Raw genomic sequence first — 27,882 nt, forward strand, 5'->3', positions numbered from 1 at the left:
GTCTTTCTCTGACTGACTTTTCCCACTTATGTGCAGAGTACTTCTTGGTGATTACCGCCAACGGGGAGGTTGGGTCTAGGGGATTCCGTAGAGCGTCATGCAGGCCTTTCTCTCAAACACCTTTCAGTCAGTGTGTGCTGCTGTTTTCACTGTCACTGTTGGGAGCATAGTTAACTGAGTCACCAGGAATCATACACACGTGTCAATGTGTAGTGTTGCTGGACTTGTCAAAACAAAACATTTAGGTTCATTGATTGAGGTGGTGCCTAGTCTATTGACATGCTGTTGGGCAACTCTTGGCCCAGTTGTATGTGTTCCTTGGGCAGTGAGCTCTGGTTTCATGTGGTCTCCGGACATCCCAGGCATTCTTGGCCTGCCATAATTTGATACTCTTTGGTGTCTCCTGGGTGTAAAACACAGGACTGACAACAGTCTGATCAAGTGGAAAGAACATGCAACTGGGAGTTAGGAAGTAAGAATTCACGGCCTGGCTCAGCAATTTACCATGTCCTTAACCTCTTTGCAATTCAGTATCTTCATCCACAGAATGAAATGGTTAGTCGAGACCTACTATCTAATATTACAGCCTCTCGATAAATGCGGCTAATGAGCACTTGAAATATAGCTACTCCAATGTGAGAGGTGCTGCAAGTGTGGCATACATGCAAGGTTTTATTTTCCCCTCATCCGAGGATATGCTTTTATTGACTTGAGAGAGAGAAGAAGGGAGAGAGAGAGACAGAGAGAGATAGAGAGATAGGCTGCCTCTCTCATGTGCCCCGACCCGACCGGGGATTGAACCCACAACCTATGTATGTGCCCTGACCAGAAATCGAACCTGCAGCATTTTGATGATGATACTCTAACCAACTGAGTCCAGGGCTACATGTGAAATTTTGAAAGGTTGTTATGAATGGAAGAGTGAGATATCATTAATATTGATTACATGCTGAAATGCTATTTTGGATATATTGTGTTAATAAAATTTATTATTAAAAAGAGTTTCACCTGTTTTTTAAACGTAAACTGTGTATAGCTCACATTATATTTCTATTGCATAGTGCTGACCTAGATTATTCTAGTCCATTTTCTGAAATTGTTTGATCTTTGGGATTGTTGCAATCAATTTCATTTATAAAATGTGATGAAGTGTCCTAACAAAGCCTTTAGTTGGCCCAGACATTTCTCCTTATAGTAGTAGTAGTAAAAATCCCCGATTTTCAGCCTGCTTGTTTAAATAGCGTCCTGCTCCTATGACCAGGAAAAGAGGAAACCCCATTGTAATCAAAACACAATTGGAATTTTTGTTGTCATTCTTGAGTCCATTGTTCTGAACTGTGCCAGAACATACCGATTATTAAATATGACTACTAATCATTTTTTACAGTTTTAGGTAGAAGGATTTGATTATTTTTCAATGCCATCTGTCTTTTCTGATAATATTTAATATCTGTTATAGATACATATTATACACACACGCACACACACACATTCAAACATGACAGTAGTGAAAAGAGAACATGACAGTAGTGGAAAGTGGCAGTTGTTTATTACTATGGTTACCTCTGCTTACCTGCGTATTTAAGTAGAAACTTTCCAAGGAAAGTAAAGAGCTAGCATTAACAATTACACTAGAACTTGTTACTTTAATAGAATGAAGTATGAAGGGACTACCAGTATTTTTTTCATGGGCTATTTTAGACATTTAGATCATAGGCAAATCATTTGACCCAATACATTTTCTTTGGCCTTACCACATTTGCATAGACCACTGCCACTTAATCATCCCCTAGTTCCCATTTACACATGTGCTGTGCAGAGGCCAAGTGACACGGCGCTCGGCCAGCACGGCGACACAGCCACCTGAGTCAGCGTATTTCTCTTGGCTGGGTGTCCTCTGTTTTTCTCTTGCTGCCTTTTACACACCGGTTTCTGAGTTGTCCGGACCTGTGAGTCTGGGACAGCAGGAGTGAAGGGGTTAAACATAATATTTTTCCTGCTTGATTTAAATTACTTTTCCTTACCTTCCTCTGGTCATGAAGTCCTGTTGATTTTTCTCTCCATGTGCCCCCCTCTAGCGCTGCCCAAAATCAGGACTTTTCTCTGGATTCTTTGGTTGTATCTGTACCAGCACCCGAAGTTTTCAAAATATATTTTTTTTCTTTATTGGTTTTTAGAGAGAGGAAGGGAGAGGGAGAGAGAGATAGAAACATCGATTGGTCGCCTCCCGCATGGACCCCTTTGGGGATTTGGCTCACAACCTGGGCATGTGCCCTGACCGGGAATCGAACCCACGACCACTTGGTGCATGGCTCGACGCTCAACCACTGAGCCACACCGCCCGGGCCTCATCTCCATTCTTGTATGTCCACCCTCCCAAGGACGTCGTGATCTGCTCTGATCACTTTCTCCAGCTTACCCACTCTGAGCTTTCCATTATTCTCAGAGTGAAGTCCAGCTTTAGCTGGCCATGCTGGATTGTTCAGGCCTCCGCTGTCCAGCCCTTCCCCCACTGCCTGTGTTGCATTTTGGCCACCAGGCTGTTCCATGTTTTTTGAAGGCTCTCCTCACTTTCTCTTCCCCCTTCCTTAGATGTGAGGCCCACACCACATGCAATGCCTTTCCTTCATTTTCTGCCAGGGGACCCCTACTCACCTTCAGGGTTTCACTACCTAGAATGCAGCAGAGAGAATAAAGAGCCTCTTGGAACTCAATTGCAATGCACCTTCTTGGATAACTATAATTATCTATACCCTTGTTGGTTTTCTACTGACTGAGATTAAGGACCGACTCTTGCTCTAGTTCCTAATATATTTAGTTCCTTGGGCATAATTGGGTTTATTCCTTCATTGATAAATATTCATTAAATGCAGTAAGAGTAACAGGGTAGCTGGTTGCTTTTATTTATTTTTAGTTTTAAATTTTTTTTGTTTATTGATTTTAGAGAGAGAGGAAGGGAGAGGGAGAGAGGATAGAAACATCAGTGAGAGTGAACATTGATTGGCCGCCTTCTGCATGCCCCACTGGGGACTTGGCCCACACCTGGGCATGTGCCCTGACTGGGAACTGAACTGGTGACCTCTTGGTACATGGATCGAATCTCAGCCACTGACCCACACCAGCCAGGCTGGTTGCTTTTATTTGCAGAGGCTTTTATAGTTTAATTGTACCTGCACAGGCCAATACAGTAACCACTAGACACGGATATCTGCGGAGCAGTTGAAATGTGGCTAGCCTGATTTAAAGTGTATTGTAAATGTTAAATGCACATGGATTTTAAAGACTTCATATGACAAAAGATTGTAAAATGTTAATAATTTTTTTATATTGAGTACATGTTGAAATGATTTAATCTGGTATATACTAGGTTAAATGCGATATTAAAATTAATTTCACTGATTTTTTTAACTTTTTAAAGTGGCTACTAGAATATTTAAGTGGATGTATGTGGTTTGCATTATGTTTTTACTGGACTGAACTCACCTAAAGGGCTCTTAATCTTCTCTTTTTCTGCACTCCAGAGGTGAGGTTACAAAAGATGAAACCACTTTAAAACTGTAAGCCTCTTGCATATCATCAATTCAGGAGGTTTCATTGAAGGAATTTGTTTTACCTCTTTTCACCTTGACCTCAAATTGCCATGAACCAGAAATGTATTTGAACAGCTTACAAATCCTATGGACACCATGCCCTTTGCTTTCTTTCCAGTGCAAGGAGCCGGGGACATGACGTTAGCTGCCTGCGCAGCTGCCGCCGGTTCACCCTGCAGGGCATGTGAGAACTGGCGGGCTGTCCTCAAGAGAGGTGCCGTCCAGTGACACAGGGAACCACAGCTCAGTGAGGGTCACAGCGCACAGTGACAGTGTGCGCCCTGTTCCCAGCGAGGCAACAGCTGCGCCATGCCTCCTAGCAGCAGGCTTTTGGAGGTTCGCTCTGTGGCACCCTGGGTATTTGCAGCCCTGACACAGCACTGAGAGGCGCCACGGTACACCCTGCTGGAGAGATGAGGAGACAGCAAAGCCTCCCCCAGTCCTCTTACTCCCTCCTCTCCTCCCCCTGCCCTCCACACAAGACCTGGAGCGAGCTTTTCCCAGGCGGCAGGGGTCGGCCATTCTTCGGTAATTCTGTCAATGCTTTGTACCGGACTCTTGAAAGACTATTTGAAATGAAAGCACAGTTGTTTACATTTGATTATCAAATTCTAGGTGGAGGAAAGATATTTTTAAAACTTTTTTTTTTAATCCTCACCTAAGGATATTTTTCTATTGATTTTCAGATAGAATGGGAGGGAGGGAGGAAGGAAAGGAGGGGGAGGGAGAGACAGGAGAGAGAGAGGGGGGGGGAGGGAGAGAGAGAGAGAGAGAGAGAGAGAGAGAGACATCGATGTGAAATGTGAGGGAGACACACCAACTGGCTGCCTCCCTCAGGACCCCGACCAGGGCCAGGGATCGAATCGCAACCGAGGCATGTGCCCTTGACTGGAATTCATCCCGCGACTCTTTGGTCTGTGAACTGATGCTCTAACCACTGAGCCAAAGCAGCCAGGGCTAAAAACTTTTTATTCTGAAATCATTTCAAATTTACAGAAAAGTCATTAAAATAGTAAGGAAGAACATCTTGTCTATCTTTTACCCATCCTTACCTACTGTTTTGGACATGGATTGGAACCAAGGCTGGTCTGCTTTACCAGTCTGGATATAGGATTCTTGTGAAGTCATTAGAAAAGAATTTCGGGGACTCACGTATAGAAGGATTTGAGGTACAGTGGGAAGATTTATTGGGAGTGGAAGGGCGCTCAGGGCACAGATGTCCCTGAAGAGGCTGCTGCACTCCATCATCCACCACCCTGGCTTAGCTCCCTCTCGCAGAGAATTCCAGCCTCGGGCTGTACCACGGCCAGGAGGAGGCCCGGGCCCAGAGAAGATGTGCCAGTACCCCGGCATTGGCATCCAAAGCTTCCACCCCAAGCAAGTCTCCAACTCTCCAGTGGACACCAAATGGGCGTCCAGCAATTGAACTCAATCTCGACACTAACTGCCTGTCGTTAGTGCAGACCCCACAGGTTAAGGGCTCAGTCCCCCTTCTTATTCCCACCTCAGATGCCAATCTCAAGTCCAAGTTACTACCTGTGCTCCTGACCGACCCACTCTAAATTGGAGGGTCCCATGGCCCCCCTCTTCAAGTTCGATAATTGCCTAGAGTGGCTCACAGAACTCAGGAGAACAGTTCACTGACTAGATGAGCAGTTCATTATGAAAGGATGCGCCTCAGGGACAGCAGGATGGAAGAGGTGCAAGGGGCAGGAGCATGGAGCCTCTCTGCCCCTCCAGCGCATCTCCCTCCCTGCACCTCATGTGCACCAAGCTGGCCCCTTCAATTAGGGTGTTTACGGAGGCCTGATTGTACAGGCATAATTGATAACTGGCTACTTTAGCGATTAACTCAACCTCCAGACCCTTTCCCCTCCTGGAGGTGAAGTGGATGGCCTGAAAATTCCAACTCTCTTTTGGTTCCCCTGGCAACCAGCCCCTCCCTCCCCCAATCCTTAGGGGCTTTCCAAAAATCACTTAACATGAACTCAGGTTTGGAATGAAAAGGGCTTGTTGTGAATAACAAAAGACACTCCTTTCACCTTTATTGCTCATTACTTACGAAATTCCTATAGTTTTAGGAGCTCTGTGCCAGGACAGCAGACCAGACATACATACTTCTTATAAATCACAGTATCATAGCCGGTCTCTTTAGTCTCCTTTAACCTGACATCGTTCCTCAGCTTTAGTTCTTTATGACTTTGACATTTAGGTGGAGGGATGTTTTAAATTAAAAAACAAACCTATTAAAGGGCTGGGAGAAAATACTATTTGTTACCTTTTGTTTATGTAAGAAAGACTTTTGCATGCAAGACCTTTAAGAAATGCCAACCATAGATTTGACTTCCTAAAAATTTTAGATTGCTATCCAACCAACCAACCAACCAACCAACCAACCAACCAAGCAACCAAGCAACCAACCAACCAACTACATAACAAAATCCAGGAGCATTTGCAGTGAATGTGACAGACATAAAGCTCTTTCAAGGCAAAAAAAAAAAAAAAAAAAGACATCCTAAAAAAGCAGGGAGAGGACAGGAATAGGCAGTGCACAAAAGAACACATACAAATCGGCCAAAATAGCCAGTAACATGAAAAACAACTCAGGGCATTTCCAGTGAATGCAGATCAAAACAGTGGGGGACCTGCATTAATTTCTTCGAAAGATTGATTACATTATTGAGAATGGTCCTCACTCTGTTGACATGATGTAACTTGATGCAAACTTTATTGGGGGGGGGGTAGATTAAGGAACATATTTCAAAGCTTTAAATAACAAAGAATTATGAGTTCTATGGCAGATTAACTGCTATAGGTTTGTGCATTGTAGTTTATTTCATTTTATTTATTTATTTTTTTGTAATGCTCCCAGACTTGTGTAGCAGAGGAATAAACTTGAGCATGCTAGGTTCTTTTGGCTGGTGTAATAATTAAATTGACAGACAAATAACAAGAGAAAATAACCAAATTTAATTACATGTGTACATATGGGAATCCCACACATTTGAGAGGTTCTAAGACAGAAAGTTAAAGTGAGGCATATATGACATTTGGAGCTAAGGATGAAGTAAGGCACTCTGGGACTTTAGAGGGGAGGAAGGTCATTGTGACTGTGAACATATGTTTGATAATTAGTAGTTTGCCCTGCCATATAGATTGGTCAACAAAGTTAGTTCTGGTGATAATTCTTTTTATGGGCAAGGTCCCTAATTTAAATTCTTTAAGGGAGAGGTAAAAGTTTTTTTATGAGCCTCAGGGTCTTGATTGCGTTTAGCTCAAAATAATTCACATGCCAGAGTAGAACATTTTGAGGCCTTTTCTAAGCCCCTACTATAGTAAATGATAGAGGCATAGCTCTTTAAGAAAACATGCTTTTTGCCCTGGCCTGTTTGACTCAGCGGTTAGAGCGTCAGCCTGTGGTCCAGGTTCAGTTCCCGCTAAGGGCATGTACCTCGGTTGCAGTTTGTCCCCGGCCCTGGTTGGTGGTGCGGGTGGCAGCCACTCGATGTGTCCCTTTCACGTCGATGTTTCTCTCTCTCTCCCTCCCTCCCACTCTGTCTGAACAGAAAATGGAAAAATGTCCTCGGGTGAGGATAAAAAAAAAAAGAAAACATGCTTTTTTTTTTTTTTAAGAAGTACACTTCATATATAAAATTGTCTTTTCTACCGGCTTTATGGTTGAAAGCATACTCTCTCAGTAGGGGTAAATTGACTCTTTTTAGACTGAGTTCTAGAGAATAATATATAATCCTATGTTAGAGTTATGATTTGGAAAAATGTGTTATTGATGATTGCTGTATTTGAAACTTACTTATCATTCCAGTCTGTTACTTTAAGATAATGTATTTCTAAGAATGTTCCCAACTTTGAATGGCAAAACCTAGGTAGATAACTTTATATTCTTGATTAAAGAGTGCCACGGATAATAAACATTTCCAATGGAAAACAAACAACAACCACATGCTTTTAGATAACTGAAGGGAACCTATTTGCATCAACAAGGCTTCTTTAGCAAAGATTAAGAGAGGGTTTCTTTCCATAGTGAGTGACCTTGTTTGGTTAAGTGTGAGTTGATTTGCAGAACAATAAATAGTTTATCCAGTTAGAGTGCCGTCACCTGGGTGTCGGCATGAGCTTCTGAGCAAGTCCTGTGTAATCCTGGTCAGCAGCCCCAGAGCCAGCGGCGGTCTCCAGATTTCGAAGACATGGGTTGTTTGAGGAATGTGGTCGAGAGGACAGTCTGGGGTCTATTTTGGTACTGTGGGATTGAGATCCCAGTGACCACAGAGGTAGGAATGGGAAAAGCGACGACTGAGAGAATGAGCAAGCCAAGTTTGCTGTGATGGTGGCAACTCACGTTGTTGGGGTGGGAGGGCTGTGAGGTGGGCTGTGGCAAAGGTCTGAGCTTGAGGAGAGGTGAGCTGGCGATAAGGATTTGGTGGGAGGAAAATGTGGCGAGTTCGATGATCAGCGAAGGAAAGGAATCTTGGTGAAAGGAGCCAGCGTGGGAGAGCCTGGGGACATAGCAGCCTGAGGCGAAGTTTTCATAATGTGAAGTCCTCACTGTCCTTATCTGGCTTGCTTTTCTTTTTCCCCAACATTTTTCTTCTTTATTGATTCTTAGAGAGGAAGGGAGAGGGAAAGCGATAGAAACATTGATGAGAGAGAACATCGATTGACCACCCCTGCATGCCCCCCACTGGGGATTTGGCCCATACCCTGGGCAGGTGCCCTGTTTGGGAATCGAACCGACGACCTCTTGGTGCATGGCTTGGTGCTCAGCCACTGAATCACACTGGCCAGGCCTTACCTGGCTTTCTCATGACAGGGAAGCTTCACTTTCATAGCAGCTTTCTTTTTTCCTTCTCTAGCAGATGGTTCACTCCTCCTGCTTTCGTCTTATCTTCCCTCACCCCATCATTCATTCTAGGAAGCTTCACCCTTTCCATACAGTGTCATCCTTCTGCCTCAGTATACCCCCTCCTGCCCCAGCCCACCCTCCCTTCATTCTCGGAGGAAGAGATCCCCACCTCTGCTATGAAAGTTACCCTCCTGTGTCCGGTAGACTCACCCTGCCCCCCTCCTGGGACACGTGATGAGTCATTCACCTTCCCAATCTCCAGCTCCTTCCTCCTTTGTACTCTGGGTTACACTCTGAGACTTGAGAGATCATGGGTTTCCCTCCTCAGGTCTCACTTCTGAAGCATTTTCATTTTTGTCTTGTCTACTCTTCAAAATATCTGAGAAGATGGTTCCGAACTGGTTTTCAAACCATGGAACCCCAGTAAGGGATGCCCTTCCTCTCCCCACGCCCCAGCCTTCGGAAAATGAATTTCCACCTCTGTTTCAGAGCAACTCTTTTTTCATTCTGATTAAGAGTTCATTTGGGTAGAATGCTTTGTGAGTTAAGAAAAGCAAGCCACTGGTTTTAACAATGAGTTTAATGTGAGTTAATCCACTATATGTTAACACTTGTGAGTGTTTCATTACGCGGAGGATCTGAAAGAATTGATGTTGTATTGCAGACTTTGTCCTCTCTTAGCTTATCACTGGGAAGAGATGAAAACATTGCAAGGTAAAAACAGTCAAATAAAATTATTTCTGTGAATAACTGACATACAAATCTTGACCTAATTGTCTTCAGAATGAGGCCTGCCTCCCCCAGGCTTCCGACTGACCACAGGGAAATTTCGCAGTCTTCAGAAAGGAATGACCTGGCAATCAGTGTTCTGCTCAAAAGGAAGTCTAATTTCGGTCCTGTATCAGAAAGTGAGAAAGCCACATGATGTGTAGCCAAGTGTAAACTAGTAGATTTTAAGATTAGTTTTTGTGTTTACACACACATATGTTTGTGATTTTTCTATGATGTAATTTAGAGAAACACCTTAGCTGGTTCCTTTCTATTTGATAATGCAATAATACAGTGTTGGGATTTTCAAGTTTAGACATATCATTAGATTTTCTCTGTAATATCTAAGGCAGACAGATCACCGACCTTTCCTCCCTCCCTCTTACCTATAAAACATGGTCTGTGGGGTGCACACTCATGTTCATCACCAATGGCCGTGCCCACCACTCTGCCTTTCCATTACGTTTCTGCGTTAGAAAGGAATTTCTGTTGGGTGGCCTTTGCCCCTCTAATTTTAACCCCGTCAGTCTGGTTTCTTCGTGGACATTTGGAAGGCCCCCTCTCTTGGTATTAAATTCTCTTAACTCTGAAATTGCTTTTGATCAGATATCTTTGTTCGAGCTCCCTCAGAAGGGGACTGCAAGGCAAGGATCTGAATGCAGTGGTATAGTGGGGATGAAGACTGGGTGGAGACGTGAGAGAGGAGGGTGAGGTGGTGACTGAAGGGAGTGACTAAGCCAGCTCCCACTCGGGTGCTTAAGCCTGGGGGGAGCTGCGGGAGCCAGTGTAGAACACTCACCTCACAGTTATTCCGCCTGAGGGTGAGGGAGGGAATGACTCTGACTTCCCTAGTCTTTGGTTGAAGGCTGCTCTTGAGGGGCAAGAGGGTGGCAACGCCGATGACAGGGACGGGAAAAGGCCTCACGTGGAGAAATGGAGCTGCCGGTAATGGGAAGCCAGCAGGTGTGCCCTGAAGCGGTAGGGAAGGGGTTATGGGTCGGGCACCTGCAGCATTTCCTGTCCCAGCTCCTGATTGAGCTATGCGGTTTCTGGAGCAGACTGACCCATGCCGACACCTCGCAGGGACTCCTCGGTGACCTTCAGTGCCCTCTCCCTTAAAAAAGGCAAGGGCGCCCTGGCTGGTTTTGCTCGGCGGTTAGAGCATCGACCTGTGGACCAAGGAGTCGCAGGTTCGATTCTGGTCAGGGGTGCGGGAGGCAACCAGTCGATGTGTCTCTCACCTCTCCTTCCCTCCCACTCTCTGATTATCAATGAAAAGATATCCTCGGGTGAGGATTAAAAAAATAAAAAGCAAACAAAGGCAAGGGAAAGCCTATCACTCCTCTCCCTGTTTTAGTCTTTCTTTCAAGATCATCTCAAGCAGGACTGTGTCTGGCATTTTTAAACCTGCACACCGAGAGCGGCAAGCACAGTGGTAGGTGCTGGGGACACAGAAATGAGGTGTGACTCGCCCAGAGGAGCTCGTGGGCTAGCGGGTGGTTATTGGAGGGCTCACCTAGCGAGGCTTTTTCAAGTGGGAAAGGACTTGAAGATAATCCACTAATCATAAAAAAAAAAAATTGTGGGGCTTTAGAACTTAGGTCAAATGTTTTTCCCTTTCAGACCCTGGTTCTTCCTTGTTGGCTGACACAGCATTGGATGACACAGCATTCAGTCTGCCTGAGCCTCGGTTTTCTCAGCTGTAAAATGGGATTACTGATACCTCCTTTATGGGATTGTTTGAGGATTAATTAAGATAACCTTGGAAAGTGGACTAGATTTGGGTAGAAGAGAGGACAAGGCTAATGATAGTAGGACGACAGAACAGAGGTAGGGAAAGTGGTTTTGGAAGCTTGATCATGGAGGATGTTGAATCTCAAGCTCCAGTAGGAACTTGGCTACAGAGACAGTGAGGTTCAGTATGTCTCAGGAAGGCTGAGGGAACGGGCCTTCATTTGGTCTTGACACTAATACGATATTCTTGCCCCACTGAACTATTAACAGGATCTAGAACTAAACGTTCTGGGTACTTGGTTTTAATGTCCCTCAACCATAGACCCCCAAATCCTGGATCCACCTCCAGGACCACAGAACCCTGTTGATGTGGTGTAGAATGCTCATATGGAAACGTGTACGGCTTTAACACCATCACGACTAGGTTTGGTGCCAGCAACTTTTGGATTTTAAACATACATTTGGCTCAGTGGTTAGAATGTTGGCCCGAGGACCAAAGAGTCACAGGTTCGATTCCGGTCAAGGGCACATAACCCCTGCCTTAGCTGAGGTCATGCAGGAGGCAACCAATCGAAGTTTCTCTCCCTCTCTGCCCCTCCCACTCTATCTGGAAATCGGCGGAAAAATATCCTCGGGTGAGGATTAAAAAAACAAAACAAAACATACATTAGTATTAGAATACATTAGTCACTGGTTCCTTTTTGAGGCTAAGGCTCAATAAGGTGGCAGTCTCTTGATTACAGGTCAGTTTTGTGAGAAGACTTAGATCTTAACACTGGTTCAGAAATGTCCTCTATTTACCATGCAATCTAATTCATTGATGTCCTGGAAGCTTTGTGAGAGAACCTTCCATTGTGAAGTCAAGAATGTGTACAGTTTCCAGCTAACTTCTCACATATGTTCCTTTGATCTTTGTCTTAAGCTGCTCATGTTTCCCACTTGGAGAATGTGTCAGAGGAAGAAATGAACAGACTCCTGGGAATAGTGTTGGATGTGGAATATCTCTTTACCTGTGTCCATAAGGAAGAGGATGCAGATACCAAACAAGTTTATTTCTACCTATTCAAGGTGCGATTTTATCATTTTAAAAGGCCTTTCTTCTTTCTCTCATTGTTTGAATGACCAGCTCATGGGTGGGAAGGCTCTCAGCTCATGATGCATTTCGCCCTCGGAGTTGTGAAGCATGCTTTTTCTCATGACACACCACGCGTTGGACTCGTGACTCTCCTTGAGAGCCTTCATACTTGTATGCAAAGTTCAGTACCTTTATCTGCTTATGCTTACAGATTTCTTTCCGTCCACCCATGCATTCATTCATCCAACAAATGTCTATTGCACACCTGCTCTGTGCATGGCACTCATGTAGGCATGAGGCATAGATCAGGGGCAAAACAGAGTCTTTGCCCTTGTGGAGTTTCCATTTCAGTAGAAGAGGCAGACAACCAACAAGTAAATAATATATTTGCAGGTGGTGCTAAGTGCTGTGAAGAGAAACAAAGTAGGGTAAGTGGAATCAGAATGGCAGGGATGGTAGTGGGTGGGGGGACACGCTAGTGAGGAAGGGCAGTTAGAAAGGCCTCTCTGAGATGGCAACGCAAATGGGGTGATAGGAGCCTTCCCTGGAAAGGGTTGGGGGAAGAGCCTTCCTGGCGGCGGAAGGAACAGCATTGAGGCTGTGCACTGAGTGAGCTTGATGTGATGTGGGATCAGCAAGGAGGCTGGCGTGTGGAGCCCAGTGACGGGGGGACCGGGAGGAGATGGGGTCCGAGGGTGGTCCGAGGGCTGGGACTCTTATGCTTCAAGGGGAGCAGTGAAGAATTTCCGAGTCTGTTTTGGCATCTTGCTACTGTTTGTTGTGTCTTGTTGACACTGGTCACTGGTTATCGCCACTGGTTAGCCCCGTAGCTGACGCTTCATGGCTCTGCCTCAGCTCCTTTGGGTCTTGTCCCTTCTTCTCCACAGATGGAGGGATGTCTCCCCAAGCTCCACATTGCAGTCAGAGCTGACAGACGTGGGAGGGAGAATGGTGGTGGGAACAGATAGGAAAACTTCAGGTTGCCAAAAATAGATTTAGAAAGAAGGCTGACAGAAGGAATAATTAAAAAAAACAAAACAAAAAAAAACCCCTATTATTGAGGGCACTGTTAATTATGTTGTAGTGTGTAACCTTTCTAAGTTACTTTAAAAACAAAAACAGGAAAAAAGCAACATGCCACTCAGAGCTCACAACCAGGAGAAGTTTGCCTGTTCTAATGAGGCTGGGCTTCATTTTCTAGGACAAGGATGGATACAGTTTCCATTGAGGTCGCCCTTTACTTTGGCTGCTAGGGATCTCCGTGAAACTTTATGTCCAGTTCCTATAGCTTTTTTTTTTGGCCTGGATTTACTTGATACACCATTTTCCCTCTCCCCTTTTATTAACTAATAGGGTGTTTGGAGTAGATAGGGGATAGGCGTGGGGGGGGGTTATATTTTTAACTTTTGGGGTCATGGGGGGATATTAACTGTACAAAGGTAAATGGGGGTGAGGGGAGAATGTGAATGAACAGCAGCTCCCCACAGCTGTTAGCAGGCACCAGGCTCCTCCAGGTGACAGCTTGTTGACATGGCTGTGAGGCCTGAGTCATCAGGTTGAACCCTGGCCGGTTCATACTGTTTAGAGCGTCTTTGGAAAAAGATCTTGGTTGAACAAAAACAACGCCTGCATGACTGCAGCTATTATTTATCTTGGAACGAACTCTCTGGCAGTCCCCCGCCGCCCTGTTGGAAGTGAAGGTGGTGTCAAGGTTTCCACCCTGTCAGCCTGCTCTCGGTGCTGCTCAGAACCAACCCGTAGGCCAGGCCGGGAAGCACTGCTCCGCCTGGGAGCACATTGCTCCCCCCGCACCCCTCATCTCTAATGGTGCAAAATCCAGAGTATTCAGCCCCCCCTTCTTTGGACAAATAAGTTCTAGATCATCCTTTTTTAGCTTTTGAAAGGCAGTTCCTGTGTCTCATTTGTCTCAGTAATTAAAATGTATTCTATATTTTTAGCATTACAGAACCTGCAGTCTTAGATGTTGAAAATCAACCCAGTGAGAAGCTGCTTTCTCAAACTCAGTGTGTCCCAGGGCCTGTGAATGGGGCTCTGGGGCCCAGCTCTCCAGGTTTTAAATCCAGCTCTGTCACTTACTAAGTGTGACCTTGGGCACGTCATTTTCCCTCAGTTTCCTTATCTGTAAAATACAAACAATAATAGCACCTGTGTCAAAAGATTGTTACAACTATTAGATTAGAGAATATAGACAAAGAACTACAAAGAGTGCCTGGCAAAATTAGGATGTAAATGCCTGTTGCTATTATTACGTTTTGTTTAGATGCCCATTTATCCCAGCTTCATTCTTTTGTAGAAAATGAGATTCAACATCTCCCCAATCCATCGGTTTGTCTCCGAATTGCAACCTCCAATGGGCCAAGTTTCTAAATGGTCTTATTTTCTTTTCTCTTTTTTTAGACAGATGGTATTTTTTTTTTCTTTATTGATTTTAGAGAGAGGAAGGGAGAGAGAGAGAGAGATGGAAACATCAATGAGAGAGAACATCAATTGGCCGCCTCTTGCACACCCCGCACCGGGGATTTGGCCCACAACCTGGGCATGTGCCCTGACCAGGAATCGAACCGGCACCCCTTGGAGCATGGGTCGACTCTCAACCACTGAGACACACTGGCTGGGCCTATATGGTCTTATTTTCACTGGGCAAAACAAAGTAGGCAACCAGAATTATTTGTATTTAAATTTCATGATCCATTTTTATATACCCTTAGAATTGCATACGGTGACTTAGCACACACTTGTTTTTGGAAAGATGTGCATAATACGTAGTCAGGATCAACAAATGCCCTACACTAATAATTTCCGTGGCACCCCTAGAGGGAACTGAGGCCCTTGTAGGACACACCCAGCGGGGACACATGGTGACCTTCAGCCTTGGGGGGTTGTTCATTTTCATTAACTCCTGCGAGAATGAATGCCTTGTTTTGTTTCTATTGAAAAGGCAGTAAGTGGAGAAAGGAGGGGAAAAAAGTAACTTAACTAAATGCAGGGTCAGTATATTATAACCAGCTCACATGTAAAGGTGGAAGGTAAAGAATTTCAATATTAAATTTATTTTCAGATCACGTCTTGATTAGTGGCTCTCGGTTCCCTTTCCTTTGTGGTATTTGCTCTGCGAAGGCCAGCGCTCCAGTGGCAGGGATTAGGAGCTGTGTTCTGTTTTGTGGGTACTGAGATGCCAGAACACTTGGCTGCGTTCTGTGGATGGAGAGGAAATGAAAAAAGGCTGCAACAGCGAAAGTTGCCAATTGAGAGTCCTGCAAAATTCCTTCCAAAAGAGCCTGGGCCCCATCGATGATGCCTGTGACCTATAGCTGCTACAGACAGCCCCAGCCCACCCACCTCATGTGTGCAGAATGGACCTTGGCCTCCAGAGTGTCAGCCCACCTGCAGTGTTCTAGATGGGCACGTGCAACGTTTTCACGGTGCAATCAGGCCTCTGGGTCAGTGGAAAGCCAGAAACAGGGTGGGGAGAGGGAAAGTGAGTTCAGAGATGGGTCTGGTGGCCACTGCTGGGTGCTCTAGGCTGCCTAGAACGTGAAACGTGTCCAGTTCTTCATGGCTCTGGTCATGGGTGTGAAGGCAAACTTGGGTTACCTGGTAGTCACACATTTTATTGATTTAAGGATTTATTTACATGTAGTCAAGATAAATAGAATATGGTGACTTCCCTTCAAAGGATGTGTGTGTGTGTGTGTGTGTGTGTGTGTGTGTGTGTGAGAGAGAGAGAGAGAGAGAGAGAGAGGCTTTAATTGATTTTTAAAAATTATTTCTTTGCAGCTCTTGAGAAAGTCTATTTTACAAAGAGGAAAACCTGTGGTTGAAGGCTCTTTGGAGAAGAAACCTCCATTTGAAAAACCTAGTATTGAACAGGTAAAAATAAAAGAGAAAAGACCCCCCCCCCCTTTATTGTTTTAAGGTTGAACAAAACTTTTACTCTTCCTTTCATGTCTTTTTCTGTCCTCCATACTTGACTTAGAGATGTTCGCAGGTCTGTGGAAACTGCCTGGGACCTTTTGGCCCAGAAGTGAATACTTAATTTAATAAAGGATCTAGCTTTTGTCTGTTAGGGTTGCCGTGTCCTCAGAATTCACTGTGTGCTTGGGGAAGAAAAAAATTAAGTAGGACATGTTGTTCATAAAAACACATGAAATGTGCTTTTTCTTGCCATTGATGTTTAAAAATCAAGTCTTTGTCCTTTTGTTTGGCACTGTCTGAAAAAGCCTATTGAGGTGAGGGAATTCAGTAGCAATGTGAACAACATTGTAAGTCCAGCAAAAAGACACAAAAAAGATATGAGGTTTTTATGTCCAGAAATTGACTTCCGGCTACATTATGATTCCTGGAAGGAAGTCAATTTACTGGGGAATCTGTTGGCATGCATAGGCTTTTTGTGTTAGGTGTTGTCAGTATCCTTCATCAGCATCACTTTTTAGCCTTTCATTGTTCTGCCACTAAATCTCATAATGTTGACTGAATTTCTTGATGAGGATGCTTACAGAAGACTTGCTATCAGAGACCGAACAAAGAGATGTATTATTATCAGTCAGTGTTCAGTAGAAGAAATTTTGTCTCCCAATTCTATTAAATGAGAATTCATTGTTCTTTTATTTGAAATGAGATTAGATAGGAGTATTCTGCAGAAAGTTAAATGAATGCACAGATTCTTTTAAACACTTAAAATTTTGAATAAGTTTTTTTTTTTTTTGGTGAGCTTGCTGAAACTGAGATAAGAGTTTAAATTCTAGTGGAGTTCAAGTTCAAGGGAAGGTGTATGAGTAGCCTTTTTATTAAAATTTTGCTCAGGTGAAAACATAACATCTATCCAGTATCCTCATTATATGTGAGCTACTGTGTTGATAACACAGCGAGAATTATTCTGCAAAATAGTCATATTTTATTGTTTAAGGGGTTTTGACCTTTTCAGTCTGTGACTCTGATTTTCTTTTTAACCTGTCAGGATTGCAGCAGGCATAGAATTGCAACTTACAGCCTCTCTGTCTTGTCACTTTTCATTGTCTGTGATCTGAGGCACGAGTCCCTCTGGGCATTTCTGTTTTCTAATAGGGAGAAGGAAGATATTTTTGGGACTAGAGAAATGCCTTTTGCTAAGAAACCACCCATGGTGCTGACTGGCTGGGTGTTCAGAATTAGTGTGATTGCACAGCTACATGAATACATTGCCTTCCTTCCTTTTAAGGGTGTGAATAACTTTGTGCAGTACAAATTCAGTCACCTGCCGTCCAAAGAAAGGCAGACAATAGTGGAGTTGGCCAAAATGTTCCTAAACCGCATCAACTATTGGCATCTGGAGGCACCATCTCAGCGAAGACTGCGCTCTCCCAATGATGACATTTCTGGATACAAAGAGAACTACACAAGGTAACCAGGGGACCAGTTCTTTTCCTCTGGGCCCCACAGAGCACTTTGCAGGCATAACATTGTTACTTGTCTCTGCAAGCACAGGTGGTCCAGTTATCATGGTGACTCTTAGCAATCCAGAGAGAATATCTCTACAATTCAACTCTCCAGACTCCTACTTTATTTTTTCAGTATGTTTATTGACTTTTTTTAAGAGAGAGGAAGGGAGAGAGGGAGAGACAGAGAAACATCCATGTCAGAGTGAAACATTGATCTCCTGCATTGCCTCCTACTGGGGATTGAGCCCACAACCTGGGCATGTGCCCTGACTGCAAATCGAACCAGCAACCTTTTGGTGCACTGGATGATGCCCAGCCTCTTGAGCCACACCGGCCAGTGCTCCAGACTCCTACTTTTCATTCATATTATAATGTTTTGGGGGTTGAGGGATACAAGTCATCTAGACCTGTACTATCCAATATGATAGGTGCTAGCCACATGTGGTTTTTGAGCACTTGAAAAATGTGGCTAATATTATTGAGATTTCTAAGATTATACCAAAAAAAAAAAGAATGTAAAATGTTTCATTAATAGTTTTATATATTGATACCATCTTAAAATGATATTTTAGATATATTGGATTACGTGAAATATATTAATTTTACCTGTTTCTTTTTATTTTCTTAATGCGACTACTGGAAAATTTTAAATGACATATGTGGGTTGCATTGTATTTTGTTGAACATCGCTGATCTAGAGAACTATACTATAACTCTGTAATTATTATACAAAGATCTCATTGAAGAAAGCAATGACCATGAACAAAGAATTGTTTTTTTTTTATCCTCACCCGAAGACTTTTTTTTTTTTTGCATTTATCTTCAGATAGAGAGGGAGAGAGGGAGGAGAGAGAGAGAGAAACATCCATGTGAGAGAGACACATTGAGTGATTGCCACCCACATGACCCCAACAGGGGCTGAGGACAAACTGCAACCGAGGTACGTGCCCTTAGCGGGAACCGAACCTGGAACTCTCTGGTCTGCTGGCTGATGCTCTAACTGCTGAGCCAAACTGGTAGGGCAAGAATTGTTTTTAAAGAAGAAAAGATCACCCTAGTCCCAGCACCATGACAGAACTAATATTGTCTTCCATTCTTTGCTTTTTGAAGTATATATTTTGCATTAGTTAGAATGAAGGAAAATACAGAATTTGCATCCTTTTTGTTTCCCACTAACATCTTATCACACATTTTGCTGGTTACATTACAATTTGTTGAGTTGATATACCATATATACCTAACCATTTCCCTATTGGTGAGCATCAAACTCTGCAAATATTCTTGGATTATACACTTTTTTCCCTAAAGTGTGAATTTATTTTTATTGCTTATGAACTGCAAAATAATAAAATTGCCTTCAAAAATCTTAAACATGTGTTCAGCCGGTGTAGCTCAGTGGTTGAGCATCGACCCATGCACCAAGAGGTCGCCGGTTCGATTCCTGGTCAGGGCACATGCCCAGGTTGTGAGCCTAATCCTCAGTGGGGGGCATGCAGGAGGCGGCCAGTGGATGTTCTTCCTCACTGGTGTCTCCCTTTCTCTCTCTCTAACATTAATAAAGGAAACAAAAAAATCTTAAACATGGGCCATAAAAAAAAAAAAATGATTGACCTACATTTGTTTTCATTAAAGTAAGAAAGTGACTTGGATCATTCATTCTATTCACCTTTTTATACCTTTCCCCATAGATTTTGTAGGCACAGCAAGCTTGTTTTCAGGGAGTATTATGGAGCATATATGTGTTTTGGATTTAAAGTACAGACTGTTTTTTGATAGCCTGTAAAGACTTCTTGTCTGCAGGTTATTTTCTGTAATAGCCGATGACATGTAGGAATGGGCATAGTTTCAGATAAGCTTTCCTTTCAGATCATTGGCCTGATCAAGAGAAATACCCTTTTTTCCCTCTCCTCCCCCCTTTAATGGTGTATACAGTTTGAGCTAGGAAATATTTTATCTTTATGATTGACTTTTAGAGGGATTACAGATTTCATCAAAATCAATGTTTAAATTATATCTTCATTTCTGCACCTCCATTTCAGAGTTTTACATGAACAATAGTTCCCATGCCCTGGCTGGTTTGCTCAGTGGTTAGAGCGTCCGAGAACCAGAGAGTCCCTGGTTCGGTTCCCGCTAAGGGCACATACCTCGGTTGCAGTTTGTCCCCGGCCCCGGTTGGGGTCGTGTGGGTGGCAACCACTCTGTGTGTCTCTCTCACATCGATGTTTCTCTCTCTCTATTCCTCCCTCTCTCCCTCCCATTCTTTCTGAACATAAATGCAAGAATGTCCTCGGGTGAGGATTAAAAAAAACCAAAAAACAATAGTTCCCCTATTGTTGTAATTGTTTAAAATGAGAGTTGAGCCCTGGCCGCTTTGGCTCAGCGGTTAGAGCGTCGGCCTGCGGTCCTGAGAGACCCGGGTTCGGTTCCCGCTAAGGGTGCGTATCTTGGTTGCAGTTTGTCCCCGGCCCTGGTCGGTTGTGCGGGTGGCAGCCACTCGATGTGTTCCTTTCACATCGATGTTTCTCTCTCTCTCCCTCCCACTTTACCTGAACAAAAAATGGAAAAATGTCCTCGGGTGAGGATAAAAAAAATAAAATGAGAGTTGAGATAACATATCTCTCAAGAACAAGCATCTTTTAACCCCATCTGTGGACGACTAACAAAGCTGAATGTTTGTCAAAGCCAAACGCCTGAAAGTATTAGCCATTTTTAACAGAGAAAAAAGTGTTTCATCAAGAGGGAGAATTACATGCGAAGTAGCATGGGAGATATTACAGTATTTTAGAAAGCAGGATAAAAATACTGCTAGCATGTAGGACTTACCAAAAAGTGGGTGGAACTTAGAAATACTTAAGGAGTAGTAAAAATAGAAATCAAGCTTGAAAGAGTGATGGGTTTGAATTCTGGCTCCTTTCCTTCCTAGTTCTGTGCGCTTTAGACCAGTCTCTTCACCTCCTTGACCTTCAGTCTCTTTCTCTGTCCAAGGCTCGTCGGTGTTGTGAGTGTTCCTTGAGGTGGTTTGTGCACAGTGTCTAGCACGCAGAACGGGCTGGGCAGGTGCGAGCCATCAGTTTCCTCCCACACGTGTTGTTGCCTGAAGCTCAGTCACTGCCGACACGGGACTCTCCAGCTAGTGTGTACAGTTGAATGGGAGTTCACTTATTCTAACACGACTTTAGAAACTAAGGTCATGAGGAAGAGAGCAGCAGGGCCCTCCTCAGCCCGGCGTCCCGAGCCAGCAGCCCAAGTCGGAGGAGTGGAGCCTGACAGTGATGAAGAGAAACTGCTGAGAGACTGAAATGAATATGCCCCGACGAGTTCTGAAACCTGCCGATTTCTAGGCGGAATGTAGACCGAGAGCCTCGGTTAATAATAAATAAGGAAATGAAGGTAGACAGCACCACCCCGCCTTGCCACCCTCGTGCATGTTGCGACGAAGGGGAAGTAGCAACGACCTGTGAAAATTATGAGAATAATTGTTTCAGAGTAAAACCTCACTGTTAGGACTACCTGGGCATGAAAAAACCACATACCACTGCGACATGGTGTCTCACTGATCCTAATCTAAAAAAATGGGTACTGTTACAGGCTGCAGGCACCACTAGACTTCATCTTGATTTGTAAGTGAGCCTGAGGACCTGTAGTGCTGGTTCAGCATATAATTTACAGCAATTTCGGCGATTAGAACAAAGGGGCTGAAAATTTCTGGAGCTCACAGCAGCCTGAAAGTGGGGGTGAAATAGAATTTTCTGTGGAAAAGACTGGATTCAGAAAATGATTATGTTCATTTCAGAGCTAACCCTTGAAGTTTTACCGTAGAGAAAGTTAAACAATGATCGAACAGTAGAATGGCTTAAACTACTTATACTCTGTTCTGAGTAAAGGAAAGATATTGTATATTGAAAATATTTGACATTAATGTTAAGGTGTACTTAATAATTAATACAGGTACCTATCAAATATACACTATACATATTCCACAGAATCACTCTGGTTTTAGGGAAAAAAAATTGGACAAGATTTTTGAAGTTCCCTGAATTTCATGATTGTGCATTAATATAATTCCATGAAGAAATAACATGAAAACAAGCTGTCAGGAGAATATGACATATTAAAATATATCTGACCAATAGAGTCTGCTCAAGGAAATGGGAAATAACTTGTCTTCGATTCTGAGTTGTACAGAACTTTTGAAAGTTAATGTCACCTCTGTGTCGGGGAGATGTTTCATAAGAGTACTAGGCAAGTTAGATATAACTAAGTTGATTTTGGCGAAACAGTTTTATTAATCATTGTTCTGTAAAGTATAGCCAGCCACCATGCTTACTGAGTGTTCCTAAATAGGCATGGAAGTCCAGGGCAGTATCAAGAAGCGTGGAAAGAACAGTGGACCAGGAGATAGGAGACGTAGTTTCTAGTCTGAACGCGAATAGTAACCAGCCTTTTTAGTTCAGGTGAACTAGGTGAGGTCACTTAAATCTAAAAACTTAGGACTTTCAGTCCAGCAAGTAAGTGGAATGACATGGTCTTCTGCCCTCAAGGTCTCTAGCTTTATTCGTGTCTTAAAGAAAGGAAGGTGGTCGACAATTATCATGATGCTATAAAACTCTGAGTTATGAGAATTATCAGTAAATAGTATGCACATGCCATCCTGTTAGACATGCAAAAATGAATGAACTTTCATAGCCTTTCTCCTGTTCTGGGACCTGAAACCAGTCATTTAGGCAAAATCTTTTTCTGCGGTGAGGTCTTTGGAGGAATGTGTGTGCAGAGACAAGGCACACCAATTCCCGTGTTCTTCTTCCCATCTCACTGCGTGCAATGCCTGTCACTTATTAATCAGTCAATCAATCAATCAATCAGTCAATCAATAAACACCACTTTTTTACTCAGTCTCTTTGTCTTATCATACTGTACACTTTACAAAACTATAAAGTAAGATTCATCTTGGGAGTGAAAATAAAACTAAAATAAAATGTGTAAACTGAGGTCTATACAAGATTCTCGAGGAAATGAATGGAAACTTATTATTGGGAAAAACTTTCTAGATAATAACAATGTATGCTGCCTCCCTCTACCCTGTGAAGATGAAATGACCCAGTAAGGACTTTTGGATAACATTTTATGATTTTATGATACTACTTATAACCTATCATTGCCTTGGCAGAAATAACATCTGTCTTAAGTAGAGTCTCAGACATCTGTGACCTTCCACAGATGGAAGTCCTCTTTTAAAATCAGCACTGCCCAAGAGATATATGACGTGAACAACATACATAATTTAAAATTTTCTAGTAGCTACACTTTAAAAAGTAAGTAGACGCAGGACATTAATTTTCATAATGTTCATTTTATCCAAATATATGAAAATATTCTTTCCCGTATAACAATATGAAAAATTATTAATGATGTATTTTTTCCGATTAAGTCTTCCAAATCCAATGTGTGTTTTATACTCACAACACATCTCAATTCATTGACTACATTTTTGTGATTGAAGCTAAATGAAGACCTTCTACAACAATAAAGTTGTGTTTAATGAAAAAATATTTCACATTATGTCCATTTAAAAGTATATTTGAAATTGATTACAATTAAATAACATTAAAAATTGAGCTCCTTGGTTGTACTAGCCACATTACAAGTGCTTAGTAGTTACCTGTGGCTGGTGGCTACTGTGTCAGCACAGATAAGGGACACACTCATCATAGGCAGCTTTATTGGCCATTACTGCTCTGAATCCTTAAGTCTCATGAAACTGAAGTTAAGATTATTAAGTTTTGTTACAGTTTAACTTTTTCACTTGTTGTTTCATAAGTAGTTACTTGGGAGCTGGCCTCCCTTCAGCTCCAAATATTCTTTTAATTTTATAAGGGGCCATAGGCTAACATCCAGCAAAGACTGGCCTTGAAGGCGATGAATTTCTATATGAAGTGCCCTATGAATTAACAAAATAAATGCATTTCATAGCATTTTCTGCTACCATCCCACACCACTGTTTCCAACTTGGTAAGATACAACACAACACTTAAGACTCCCGTTTTGGTATTATAATCATAAAGTGCCATTGGAGTGTAAATTAGTAAGAGAGAAAAGTCGAGTGAAGACTAGAAGAGATAGCAGGGTTTAAGGTTAATTTTGAATCTAGGCAAATGGGCTAACACTAATGAAAGTTATCTTTCCCAAAGATGAAACAGCATCCCCCCCGGGAAATATGAAGCAATGCAGAGTAAGAAAACAAATAAGCCAATAAACATAAGTAAATTAATATTATTCCACTCTTTATTAAGGGGCTGAGTTCCTGGGGAGCTTTCCGTAGCTGCTTGGGCACATTAGAGCTGTCCCCCCATTTTAAAGATGATCAAGAAGACACACGGGGTGGCTAGGTTTTAATTTTCAGAAAGCAGGCCTGTCCTGGAAGAGTGTGTAGATATGCTACCGAGGAGTAAGGTCTGTACAGTGAAGCTCTGACCCTTCCCTGGTCTGGTGCCTCTGGGACCCTCACTGTACATTTATGTTGTCGGGTCCTGGAAATGACACTTTGCAGCTCCGGGAGACCAAAAAGAAAGAGGGTTGATTTGGAATAGCTTCCCTGGGCGGAATGAGCTTTCCAAATTACATGCCTTACATAGGCAGTGAACCCCAGAACTGTGGTCAGACCTCACGAAAGCCCCTGGTTTTGCTCTGGGCTGGGCACCCCTCCATCTCCGTGCACTGCTTGAGCCTCCAGTGTGATTTTGACTTTGAGTCTGAGTCACTGAAAATGTACTTAAGCAATAGATGGTGGGAGCTTATTACTTCCTGCATTTTGGCTGCGTTTTGAACAGTCTTAAAGATCTTTATCTTCCCACCAAAGCTTCAGGGGTATGTTGAGTGCTGTGTAGGCATTTTAAAAGACACCTTAACTTTTACTCAGAGGACTAGAAGGTGGAATTCTGATTCTTTCATAAAAACTCCCCCTATAATTTCTTCTTTTATTTAAACTACTATTTATGTACCAGAAACTCTAATTGCACTGCACGCTTTCCATACAGCATCTCATGTAATGCTCCTAACAACCCAGTGAAGTGGGTATTACTGCTGTCCCCGTTTCACAGGTAAGGAAATGGAGAGTGAAGAGCATAATTACATTTCCAAAGTCATACCACCAGTTAAGTGGCAAAGTGGGGATTGGAGCCTGGGCTGTCTGATCGCAGGACTCATTGCCCGACACTACAGAATGGAACAGTTTTCGTAGAATCGGACCCAAGTGACTGTATGAAGGCGAGCTCATCTAATTCCCGCGTTTCAGCACCTGCTGGTGATGCCGTTGCCTGTCACTGCAGCCTCAGTTTCTTCTGCTGTGGTTAATGGGATGAGAGGAGCCATAACTGGGAATTTCTGATGATCTGGGGGTTTAAGAGAGATTGATGATGCTTTTCTCCCCTCCTCACAGGTGGCTGTGTTATTGCAACGTACCACAGTTCTGTGACAGTCTACCTCGCTATGAAACCACCCAGGTGTTTGGGAGGACACTGCTTCGCTCGGTCTTCACTGTGATGAGACGACAGCTCCTGGAACAAGCAAGGCAGGAAAAAGACAAACTTCCACTTGAGAAACGAACTCTAATCCTCACCCATTTCCCAAAGTAAGGGAGCACTCTGGCCAGTCTTTGTTTCATCTGGGGGCTTGACGTGGACAAATACCTGCCAAAGCCGGCATCAACAACAAGATAAGGAGTGGCAGGAAAAGCATCCAGGGAGGAGGGACAAAGGGACCTCCTCCTCAGCCCCATCTGCCTGTCCATCTATTATTAGCTTGAATTTGTGATGATTGCAGTCATAGCTTCCTTAGCCCCACCACATCCCACCTGGGTGTCATTGTCTCTGAGCTTCATAGAATGGGGTGTTGCTTTGTTTTGTGTATTTAGCTGCCAGGAAGCTGGAGGGGGTGGGGGAAGCGTGCAGAAGCAGTTTCCATCTCAGAAGTGGTGCAAGAGAAACTCGGGCGGCTGTTTTTTCCATCCTAGATCTCCAGCCCTTTGAGACCGGCGAACCGCTCCTGCCTCCGCCGCAGTGGGCCAGTCCCCGCCCTTCGCAAGCTAGACCCCAGGAGGGGAGCAGGACAGGAAGAGGGGGCCTTCTTCACAGTGACCTTTATACCTCTATGCTCAGTGTCTTGTAGAATACACATCCTCTTGTGCACCTTGCTTCCTGCACCTGCCAGAGATTCCACATACAAAGAATCATTTAAATGTTTTTCAAACGAAGGCAGTGGGGCCACAGGAGTCGGAAGTTGCAGTGTTGCACCCTTGGCCTTGGCAATGCATTTTCCGGCCTGAGAACCAACTATTAAAGCTAAGAGGCTGGCTGCTGGTGAGAAGGGCTGGGTGCCACGGATGACTTGTCATGGAGCAGTGACAGCAAGACAGGAATGCGGCAGCTCATTTTGTGGGTGTCATTTTGCTTAGAGCAGTGCTTGGTGGGGGAGGTGGAAGTTATCATTTGAAAAGCCTTTCTGGGTAGGATAGAGCTTTCCTTCCCTATGCCCCGTTGAGAACAGCTGGTGTAGAGAGTAGAGTTTAAGAGAGGAGGTATTATCTTCTTTGACCAAAGGTGGAGGGAACCCTGTTTTAGTTGTGAGACTAGGTTTTTATTATTAAGTTACTATTACCAAAACAACAACAAAAATGGTTTTCAGGTAGAAACTGACTAGAAAGTCCTTTGCTGCTGAACATAAATCCTAAGCCTTAGGTAAAGGATGTCATGGGTCAATCTGGTGAGATTTCGCGGAACGTCCGATACCCACACGTACCGTCCTTGCATCCTGATTTTCAGTATTTTCTTGAGGAAGCGAGCAGCTGAGACTGAGGCATGACGCGAATGATTTGGCTTCCTCCAGTGGGAGGGATTCAGAAGCACTTAATCTGCAGTTTGGATGTCGCCCCTCACTGGTTTATGAACTCTGGGCATGTTCGTGTATGTCAGTGGCTGCCTTTTCACTAGTCTAAGCTCCTTTCCGTAGAGATTAAAGCAGTTTTCTTACTAATGTCTCTGTTACATTTGCCACATAAGCAGCATTTTATGTTTTCAGATTACAGTTGTCATTCGGTCTCTAAGCCAAGGGGCAAAGAGGAATCCCCTCCCCTGTCGATGGTGCTTCAGGAGCAATTTTGATTGCTTTGCATGGGAACAGTTCTTTTCCCCATAGCAAATGCATTTTGCTTCTTGCAGATATTCGCTAATTATAGGGTGTTTTGTTCCTTCAACCCGTAGTTCTGGCACGCTTGTGCTATTGAGCTGATCAGTGCTGCTTTTCCTTCTCTTTACTAATGGTAGGGTAAAACTACCACCCACTTCTCCTGCATCTCTCTTCGTGGACGAGGACACCATTGGAGGCTGTTAGGGGATTATACCTGCAGGTTTGGCAGCAGAATCACACGTACATTGAAGCCTGAGGTGCTGGTCGAGTCTTAGGCCCTGTCGCCGAGTGAGAGCTGCAGCCCCCTCCATGCCAGCCAGGGAGGTCACGGGGTTCTCAGGGGCATTTCCAGGGCCTTCGTCCTCACCTGCCTCTGCTTCATACGTTGCCCTTTCTTTCACTTGGCTTTAGCTTGTACCTTTCCTCCCATCTCACTGCTTACAAGGTTGTTTTTAAAAAGGTTTGGTATCGCCCTGGCCTGTTTGGCTCAGCGGTTAGAGCATCGGCCTGCAGACTAGAGAGTCCTGGGTTCGGTACGAGGGGCACGTACCTCGGTTGCAGTTTGTCCTGGGCCCCAGTTGGGGTCGTGTGGGTGGCAGCCACTCAGTGTATCTCTCTCACATCGATGTTTCTCCCCACCCCTTCCCCGCTCTATCTGAAGATAAATGTAAAAATGTCCTCAGGTGAGGATAAAAAAAAATAACATAAAAAGGTTTAGCATCTATATTTCATTCTAAAAGTGATAAGTGAACATATTGATGCAAATTTGGTAAAGAAGGAAAATATCTGCCATAGCCTACCTTTAGGGCTTTTAGATATTTCTATATATTCTCCACATATTGTGTTCTTTTATTCTTCATACAATTTTGTATCCTGTGTTTATAAAACAGGCACTTTCTTGTGTCATAAGAGACTGTTTATTATAGTGACATAACTTCATATGTGTATACATATATAACACACACATATACTTATTTTCCTCAGTTATTTTTTTTATTGTTGAAAGTATCACAGATGCTCCCCCCTTTCCCCATTGACCCCCTCCTTCCCACTCCCACTTTCCTAATTTATTTTTTTTTCATTTTTTATCCTCACCCGAGGACATTTTTCCATTTTTTTTTTTTTTTATTCAGACAGAGCGGAAGTGTGAGAGAGAGAGAAACATCAATGTGAGAGGGGCACATTGAGTGGCTGCCACCCACATGACCCAACCAGAGCCGGGGACAAACTGCAACT

At 43.6% G+C, this 27,882-nt stretch overlaps 1 protein-coding gene across 8 annotated transcripts in view; it reads left to right on the top strand.

Annotated features, from left to right (window-relative positions):
* The window catches only part of KAT2B (lysine acetyltransferase 2B), a 102,296-nt gene that overhangs the window by 37,895 nt on the left and 36,519 nt on the right, over nt 1–27,882 (top strand). For 7 of the 8 annotated variants that reach the window (XM_036267506.1, XM_036267510.1, XM_036267511.1 and 4 more), the window contains 4 exons: nt 11,876–12,021; nt 15,827–15,919; nt 17,247–17,428; nt 24,902–25,093. In XM_036267506.1, coding sequence (XP_036123399.1) covers nt 11,876–12,021; nt 15,827–15,919; nt 17,247–17,428; nt 24,902–25,093 — 613 coding nt within the window. Of the gene's footprint in view, nt 1–11,875; nt 12,022–15,148; nt 15,490–15,826; nt 15,920–17,246; nt 17,429–24,901; nt 25,094–27,882 lie in introns of those variants that run through there. The other variant, XM_036267514.1, reaches the window with a different exon arrangement.

The sequence above is a fragment of the Molossus molossus genome, unplaced genomic scaffold (assembly GCF_014108415.1).
Source record: "Molossus molossus isolate mMolMol1 unplaced genomic scaffold, mMolMol1.p scaffold_m16_p_18, whole genome shotgun sequence".
Lineage (NCBI taxonomy): Eukaryota > Metazoa > Chordata > Mammalia > Chiroptera > Molossidae > Molossus > Molossus molossus.